Source organism: Poecilia reticulata, chromosome 5, assembly GCF_904066995.2.
Source record: "Poecilia reticulata chromosome 5, P_reticulata-male-v2, whole genome shotgun sequence".
NCBI classification, from domain to species: domain Eukaryota; kingdom Metazoa; phylum Chordata; class Actinopteri; order Cyprinodontiformes; family Poeciliidae; genus Poecilia; species Poecilia reticulata.
In genome coordinates, this window is record NC_088834.1 from 18,444,589 (window position 1) to 18,453,476 (window position 8,888).

Genomic DNA, 8,888 nt, shown 5'->3' on the forward strand with positions numbered 1-8,888 from the left:
AACAACTTTTTTCACGTAACTTTTGATACATTAAAATATGTTCTCCAATAGGTATTGAAGAATCAAACTGGTATTATGAATCTAATTCTTCTGGTTGCTGTTTTTATTCAGGTATTAATTTTTAAAAACCTCCCGTTTTCAGCATCTCGATAAGTGAAATAATTTGCTTCAAACATGTAGTTAACTTGGAAAGATTTATCTCACGTTTACTCTGTATTTTAATATTTATTTTCTCTTCAGTTATAAAAGTTAAATCATTGTAAAGTGCACCTCGTTTGTTCTGAATCTTAATGTTTACAGGTTTCGATATGCTATATATCTGAGAATCACTTCCAGGTAAAGTGATTTTCCTTGAAACTTTTAGGAATTACCTGTTAACTTCAGCAAGCTTCACAGATAACTTCTGCAAGTGAATGTCTGGTGGTGAAATTTATACATTTTCTTGAGTATATCAACTGGTATAACACATAGAATACATTAAAATTAATATTTTATCATTAATTAGATTTTTAAAACTTTGTGTACAGGCTCAAAGGGAGATCAAGTACTTTGAAAACTGTATTTGAATTAATTACCTGTTATTCAAACATTTCATGTTACAAAGTGCTCAGCAGTCTTCAGCATCATTTCCTATCCTGTATAAAAATATAATTCTTTATTATACAACCTGAGGGTGAACAAAACACAAAGAAACCCAGATGTGTATGAAAACATTTTATTCCATTTTCATAGGTGTAAAGTTACTTGCCCAGTGGTTGAGCTTGAAAAAGCAGCATTGTGCTTTTCTCCCAACGCATTTAATTGCGGGCAAATATGAACCAACACTTCTCTCAGACCTCAAAATGGAAACTGACATGAAATGATCGTACAGCTCTGTCTCGACTGAAGGCTCGTCTTCAGACCAGTTTTCCAAAACTTTAAACAGCTTTAGTCTCTATGATTCATAAGACTAAAGTGTGTTACAGGTGTAAATGGTAGAAAAGTTCTGTTTTTAAACTAGATCACAAAGTATAGATGTTTATTTTCACCATAAAAAGGGGAATGGCAGTAAATGTAGCAGATTGTTCCCTAAAGTCAGGTTTGTTTCCACTTCCTTTTCTTGTATACCTAAAATATTCTCTGTTCAGCTTTTTTTAAAATCTAGGGATTAAAACATCGACGTTTCAAAGAAAAATATGGCCATAATAAAAATATAAATGTTTATTCTAATATTTAATCCTTTACTGCATAATATTGCCAAGGAAAATAATTCAGGTTGACTCCAGTTTTCGATGTTTTAAAAACGTTTGTGAACTAGAAACAAGTGGAGATGCATTACAATTACTTTGCTGCGAAAAGCAACCAACATGAGCTTATTTTCTAACTAATAAATCAAAAAGAAATTCTATGCAGAGCTCAAAAACTTAAGTCTTAATCACGTTTAAAACTCAGTTTGGTGATTTTCATACAAAAAGAAAAAGGCAAAACTGCATGAAAAAAAAAAATACACGTCTGATGCACATTTTGAGAAGAAAAAAGAATGACATGCTCAATTTCCCTCCATTCCTTGGCCAAGTTAGGGAAGAAAAGGAAACATTTCTCCAGTGATTCTATCAATTAATAAAGCAAAGGGTTAAGCCTAATATTGATCAAATGTAGGTATTTCTAAATAAACCTGTCAGGTTAATTTGCTTAATTGGCAGAGAGCTCCGGAAAACTTGTCGTGTTTTGTCTCCCTCGTCTTTGGGGTCTTGCATGTGTGGAAAGGCAGTTTTGTTTATTCTGGTGCTTCTGTGTCCTCAGTCGGCTGTCCAGTTGCGTTTTCTGCCGTCTTTGACGCCTGGAGGACACGGGAGGGTTAAAGTTATATGGAAACTGACAAACTAGTTATCTTCAGCTGAAAGTGGCAAAAAGCAACACCGTGCCAGAATTTACTGCGCATCACTCCAGAAGTTACCTTCTTTTTCTTCTTCTTCTGTGTTTTACGGCTTGCAGAGCTCTGTAGTAAAGCCTTGAGAAGGGAGGAGAAACTCAGGAAGCATAATGTCGATTTGTGAGAAGTTGAAACTTTTATGACTCATTTCAGACTCACCTTTAGCTCTGGATCCTGAACTTCGTGCTCCGACTTGTAGAGCTCCGGATCGAAGTGTCCATTTGTGATTCTATGAGGCCCGTTGGCCATCAGCAGCACTGTGAACTTGAACTGGGCAACAAACTCCCCTGGAGGGAAAAAAATAATAGTTGAGGTAATAAAGATGTGTCTTAATAAATTCAAATATTGTTAAAATAGGAATTTATTCAAGAGGGAAAACATGTATAGGTTCTTTACACACTAAGATTCATGTCAGACATTTACTTGTATTAATGCTGATTAAAGCTTAAAGCTGAAGCAAACACCCAACTTTAATTTCTCTGAAAGTTTGGACTTCAACCAAGATCACCAAGTTATTTTTCTATGCAAAAACATCATGTTAAGAACTACACAATCATGGAGAAGACTGGCTGCTCGTATTAATGGAAAGTTGAGTGGAGGGAAAAGCAGTCTGGTAGAATAAGGCGCTGAAGCAACAGAGATAACTGAAGAAAATCGGACACAGCAGAGCAACAATGAAGACAACCTGAAGGCTGCTTATTAAAGCAGCCACAAGCCGATTTGTCTCCAAGTCGCACTGCTTTGATCAAGTATTTCAAGCATTGAATACACTTTAGTCATTCTTTGGATAACATTTTAATTGGTCTTATGTATTAGTCTGATTTTCTGAGAAACACAATGTTGGGTTTTCATTACCTGTAAGCTATAACAGTTAAAATTAGCAGAATAAAACACTTAAAAAAGCGTTTGATTCTGCGTGCTATCGATCTATGAAATGAACTTTGTGATTTTGTAATTTTCTAGGACGTAACTCGACGCCTAACAGAAGGCAAGATACTCACCCTCCTTCTCATGCAGCACACTGAAGGGCTGCAGCAGCTCATGTTTGGCACACTCGACCACCCCGAGACGAGCTTTAGCCTCATCCTCAAAAGCCCTGATTAAAGAATCGATGGCGTTTATTAACCTGCTGCACATGTGGCACTTCAGACGGGAGGCAGCAGTAAAGGCGACATGTTGCCTCCTGACCTTAGTGTGAAGGGCATGGCATCAAAGCGTCGCTCCACTTCACTGAAGAACGTACGAGAAGTCTTCATTTTCAAGCCGTACTGTTTGCTGGGGTCCCGCTTATAGATGGTTGTCCTCAGACCCGAGTCTCTGGCCTGAAAATAAACCAGACGTGGAGTTTAACTTTCCATATTGGTTTTAGTGTGAATTAGATAAAGCGGTAAATTAATGAGAATGTTGGGTATGAATTGGGGATGGAATATGTAAATGCTATGTTTTTTTTTTAATCGTCTTTCCAGGGATTAGACTGAAAGCAGCTTTGGCTAAATCTGATGTAAAACATCTTATGTTGTCAAAATTAACATGTTTACATAGTGTCACTGTGATATAATTAATAATAATAAAAAAAAAGTGTGACAGTGAGTAGGCCTGTCACAATAATCAAATCAACTAATTGCATGATAAATTGAAACAAACTCAATAATTTCTAATTTCATTATTTATTGTTTTTCTCTTTCTACCAAAAACCGGATGATAAAAGTCTCCAGTCTGGAGTTTTAGTCTCAACTGCACCATTTTTTGAAGGATAATTTTGTTTCCTGAGAGTTCTTAATTCATTATTATTCGTTCCTGTTTTGTTTATTTATTTTGGATATTTAAAATGTCTTCCAGTTTCAGTATTAAATGTTCATTGGAATTTAAAGCTTATTGATCTTTGAGAATGTGTTCCTGCATCATTACCATTATATTACTGGTAAATTGTCTCAAAACAACAATATTATCGTTTATCATAACTTCTGGGACGATTAATCGTCCAGAAACATTAGTTACTGTGACAGGCCTAACAGTGAGGAGCAGAGACAACTTACCTTCCCTTCTCCAGTGCTGACCAAAACATCGACAGCGTAAACTTCATGTACCTCAAACTCTGCCTTCTCGTGGTCCTTCCTGGAGAATACAATCAGAAAAGAAGAAATATTTGAAGATCTTATCCGTTGCTTTAATAATCTTTGTGAACGCTTTCAGAATAAACGACGACGGTACCTTTGCTGGTCTGTCGGGTTCTGAATGATTGTTTTCTCTCCGTCTATCACATGCTGCTTTAACTGATGAGACAGCATACCTTAAAAACCACAAAATCAAAAGCAGTGAATAATGCTGAACATTGTGGAATGAAATATAGTGCCATGGAAACATCATCTGACAGATTATGAATGCATAACCATTATCCCATTATCCCGTTACATGACGATGCAGACACCCACCCTCAATAGGAGAGCATTTAAACGAATGTGCGATCTTGTTCCAGGCTTCTGTCACTTGAGTGTTCTGAGAAAGAAAAACGGAATCAGACATTTTATAACAAAATCTGCATTTTATCTTTACGATTTTTACATTTAAGGCAGTTTCTGATCTGTTGCGTTAACTAATCAGCTCTGAATCGTTTAAAAAGCAAAGAGAAAGGCAGCAGAAAACCTGAGGTTAAGATTAAGACGTACACAAACCTTATGCTTCACAGAATTTTATTTTATTTTTTTTAGCCACACGATTGCTTTACCTGGTTGCCGGGTTTGACGAGGCGTAGCGCCGCTTCTGCGCACAGATGAGCCGCTTTGATGACGTCAGCTTTTCGGCCTGTGATGGGGTTCTCCTGCAGCGATAGAACCGATCCGCAACGGTGAACCAAAGGATGCAGAAACGTGACTAAAAACAGGATTTAGTTTTTAAAAAGCTCTCACCTTACTGGCTCCAACAACAAAGCTGTGAGCGACGTTGGCGATGAAGCCGTCAACGTGAACCCCAAGATCTCTAAACAAAAAAAACAAGGAGGAGTGTGAACATTTAGAGCTGAAGTTTAGCTGCCACTTTTATTTCACTATGAATTCCCTTTTTGGAAGTCCAACAGCTGGAATATAGTAATAGATACGATTCTGCCAATGACAAGGGGGTATAGTCAGTAACCAACATACTGAATAAAACAATTCCTTATGAATGCTAAAGACATGATTAGAAACCAAAAGGCACCAATCGACCTGCGATCTACAGGCCAAATACTGAAAAATATTTGATTTCTTTATCCACTAAATGCATAAACATGATGTTTGGGCTTAAAAAAAAACAACTATTTGATTTGATGCACTTTCTTAAGATAAATAATTAGGTAGAAATTAAAAACATTTAACACATAAATGGTGGCAGTCAGTGCAACTACAGCCTCTATCGAAACACCTACAGAACATTTTGCAAGGTGTTGCTAAAATGTCATAACTAATTTGAAAATATTGTCAACTTTTAATGGGACATATTACCTAAAAGTCAAATAAACTGTTGCAGGCCAAGTAATGAAGACTTTGTTGAACCACTATTTAGATATTTAAATTAATCTCAGTGTTTTTGCTTCTCGAGTTCACTAGTTGCCAATTACAGCGAATCGGCTTAACCAGATATAAAGCTCCTGGTTGGCTTCTCATCGTTAAGCTAAAGCCAAAGAGCCAAGAGGCGACGAAGAAGCAAAAATAATCTCGCTGTCCAAATGTTCCAGTCTGGAGAAACAGACGAAACAACAGCAGCACTTTATACCAACTACGGCTTATTGAAGACGATCACAAATAATATATCAGGTAAAATTACTAAAACTGGAGTTTTCTCCAAAATGGGTGAAAAGACGAGATAAACTCATGTCTGCAAGGAGCTGGATGGTTTTATGCCTGGTACTGGAGGTGTTCAATCGGTTCTCCATATTTTGGACAAGGAGTATGATGTGACAGACAATTATTTTCTTCTAAATAATACATTCAGGGTTTAGTAAACCCTCTCAAAACCAAGTGGGAGAATTAGATTATGATCGAAGCAAATTTTAACTTTAAGGCACAATAGCAAAAATAGTAGTTTTATCACAGAAACACCACAATATTCACAGAGAAACAAAGTGGTGATAGTATCATGCTCTGGGCTTGTTTTTTTTCCCAGACTAAAATTGATTATGTGTTGAAGTGGATGAAATAATTAAATGTCCTAAATACAGTCAGCTATAAAGAGACATTTCTAACATAAAACACTGACATAAAGAAGGAAAACACACTGGAAGCAGCAACATTACTGCAGTGTGGCGCCTACATTTTGACCAGATCTCCGTCTTTGAGCGTGTAGTCGGGGTCACTCTTCAGGGGAGAGAAGTGGCAAACACAGTTGTTGACCGAGATGCTGGTAGGGAAGGCAATGCCTAGAAGAGAGAGAAGAGAGGAGTCTTCATTTGGAAACGATCCACAAGTTGATCTCAATCAATCAATAGTCCTAAAAACAGCTGATCAACTCAATCCAGACTGAGATGATTTAAAGACACAAGCGACACAGTCTTCTCCTCACCTTTCTTCATTTCCTTCTCCTTCTTGAAGACCTTCCCGGTCTCGGTCATGATGTAGGCGTCTCCCACCTCACACAGGCTGAGCACAGAGATCCCGACTTTAGCTGCCTCCACCACCTTACGCAGAGCCTCTGTGTGGAAACAAACCGCACAAGTTAACAAGCGCGTCAGCCCAGTAGCTGGTCTACTGGTGTGACTTTGATACTGTTAAACTGAGAGACGTCAGGTGTTCTGGTGACAACAGCTTCGCTAGTGTACTACTATGAGAAGTTATGGTGTTTCCAAAATACTGAATGGATGTAATAGAACTGCAGTGGAGACAGAATCTGTGATCCATCCACCCAAAGCTTTGTGTTGCTGCTCAACAGTCTGTGTTGCAATGCCCAAAGGACGGCTTTATACCCGTAATTACCTGCAGCTATAATACAGGCAGGTAATACAAGCCCTGATGTGAAACATAGTCTATGAGATTCTGTGTAGCCATTTTTTTTTTTTTTTTACCAGAACACATTCTGTGCAGATTTGTGTACAAAGTGCACAAATGAAGATGGAGAGAAAAAAAATTATTGTTTCTGTTTATACTTGCTAATTAGTGAATATTTTTGTTGGATGCTGTTCACTTTGTACTTTTGATTGCGTAGTACTATTTGATGAAGAAAAACATATGATTTAGTTTTTTTTTATATGGATGATTTTGGACCTGCTCTGATAGGCTCGTGATGGAAATGAACAATATACCAACAGGGTTATAATCTGTCACATTTCTTTTAAGTCAACTGGTCCATATAGGAATCTGAAGCAAAATAAATGGGTGGTTCTATACAGAGTTTTCCAATGATGTTGAATTGAATAATATTGAATTAAATTATATTTTAGATCTGAGCATTTTAATGACTGTTTGGTTCAATAATTCCCAAAAATGTTTAACCACAAAGAAAAATAAATGCACACAGAATGGCTTACCTACATGGGTGGAAAATATTGTGTAGTTTTTAGTGGCAAACTAACAAGTATTACAAGTATTTCAACAGACAAAAAGTGAATTAAAGATGAATATCAACAGCTTTGACAAGCCATGTCTACAAAATATTATTTTTAATAAAAAGAAATTATGTTTTTAAACCAACTTGTAAGTAAATGTCACAAAAAAGACAAAATAAGACCATTTATATTAGCATGTATCAATGTTTAAACTTAGGAAAGTCTGGGTAACAAACTTGGACCTGTTCACCTTTTTACTTGATTTCATAATCAATTCATGTGATATGAGAAGTTACTTAAACTGCGTTTCTTTTTTACCATTAAAAAAGGCCAAACAAACATTGACATCCAGGAATGAAAAAAACTTCTCCCAACTAATTTTAAAACATTAAGTTCTAATGTTTCTCCTGAACTAAATAATTTCATGAAAATAATTCCTCCATATGTTATAGTTAATGTTAGCCTGTTAAGAGCCAGTCAACGTGGTGCATAAGTGATTCTAAAATTAAAATAAAAAGTGAACAGAAGTGGCTTTTAATACATATTTGTAACATCACTGAATGAAAAAGATACCAGTAACTCAGGAACGTGCTATAATGACTAACTCAGTCGATTCCGTTCTTATCTTTCGGCTCGTTGGCGTTTAGTTTAACGGACAACCATGTACCAAGCTGAGCTAGCTTGTTTGTTAGCATCTCACAATGTTTTAAAGGCTCCCCCCCATTTAAAACCGAACATCAACCTTGAACTACAAGGTTCGGCTTCGGCTAACTTGGCGGTATAAAACTGTAGGCGCCTGCACCTGTTCGCCTGCCGGTTATGATAGCATACGTGCTCCCTGAATGTAAAAGCACATGGCTGAAGCTGCAGCAGCTGCTGCTGCTGCTGCTTCTGCCGCTGCGTGGGGAACGTCGCTAGCTGGCAGCGCGACAGGCCGTTAAGGGCAGGTCGTCCCAGTCACAAACGGCTTTAAAATTTTTCATCAACTTACGGGAGGCGATGTCACCCCCCATCTTATACTTGGTGACCACCAGGTCTTCGGCTATGGTCTGCTCTTGCTCCTCGTCGGACATGTTGGCAGTGAAGTTCCCGTCGCTCCTGGGCCCAACGAAGCGGCAGTTCCCCGCAGATCAACTCGGCTCCGACCGTTACGTAGCTGCTCGCTGTACGCGCGCAAGCCTCCGTATGCTCCACAAGCTCCTCCCACTTTACGGCGTGACGTCACCTCAACCCAGCCCGCCAAAAACGCGGGAATGGTATGGCAAGCTAACATACTATATAACAGTTCTGCAAAGCCGTTCTCAGGTCAAATTATCACTAGTTCTTTACCATTAATAATTTTGTAGTACTTCCAATTTTATCCATGCATTTTATTTCTCATGGCCATTATGAGAATAATAGCGATATTATTTAATATATAGTAATATTTATTTTATAGTATTTTGTCGTATATTAATCTACATC

At 37.6% G+C, this 8,888-nt stretch overlaps 1 protein-coding gene across 1 annotated transcript; it reads right to left on the reverse strand.

Annotated features, from left to right (window-relative positions):
* Positions 1 to 701: 701 nt before the first annotated feature.
* Positions 702 to 8,610, reverse strand: pa2g4a (proliferation-associated 2G4, a). The gene is made up of 13 exons (XM_008409902.3): positions 8,416 to 8,610; positions 6,446 to 6,574; positions 6,197 to 6,302; positions 4,819 to 4,888; positions 4,638 to 4,730; positions 4,345 to 4,408; positions 4,124 to 4,202; positions 3,949 to 4,027; positions 3,101 to 3,234; positions 2,914 to 3,008; positions 2,072 to 2,199; positions 1,937 to 1,990; positions 702 to 1,819 (listed from the first exon to the last, which is right to left on the reverse strand). Exons 1-13 carry the CDS (start codon positions 8,495 to 8,497, stop codon positions 1,757 to 1,759), a joined length of 1,176 nt encoding a protein of 391 aa, XP_008408124.1. The 5' UTR covers positions 8,498 to 8,610; the 3' UTR covers positions 702 to 1,756.
* Between the last annotated feature and the right edge of the window lie 278 nt (positions 8,611 to 8,888).

Coding starts and splice junctions, on each gene's coding strand:
- pa2g4a (XM_008409902.3), bottom strand. CDS start 8,497: ATGTCCGACGAGGAGCAAGAGCAGACCATAGCCGAAGACCTGGTGGTC. Junction 6,575..8,415: donor GGGGGGTGACATCGCCTCCC/GTAAGTTGATGA, acceptor GTTTCCACACAG/AGGCTCTGCGTAAGGTGGTG. Junction 1,991..2,071: donor TTCAGGATCCAGAGCTAAAG/GTGAGTCTGAAA, acceptor TCCCTTCTCAAG/GCTTTACTACAGAGCTCTGC.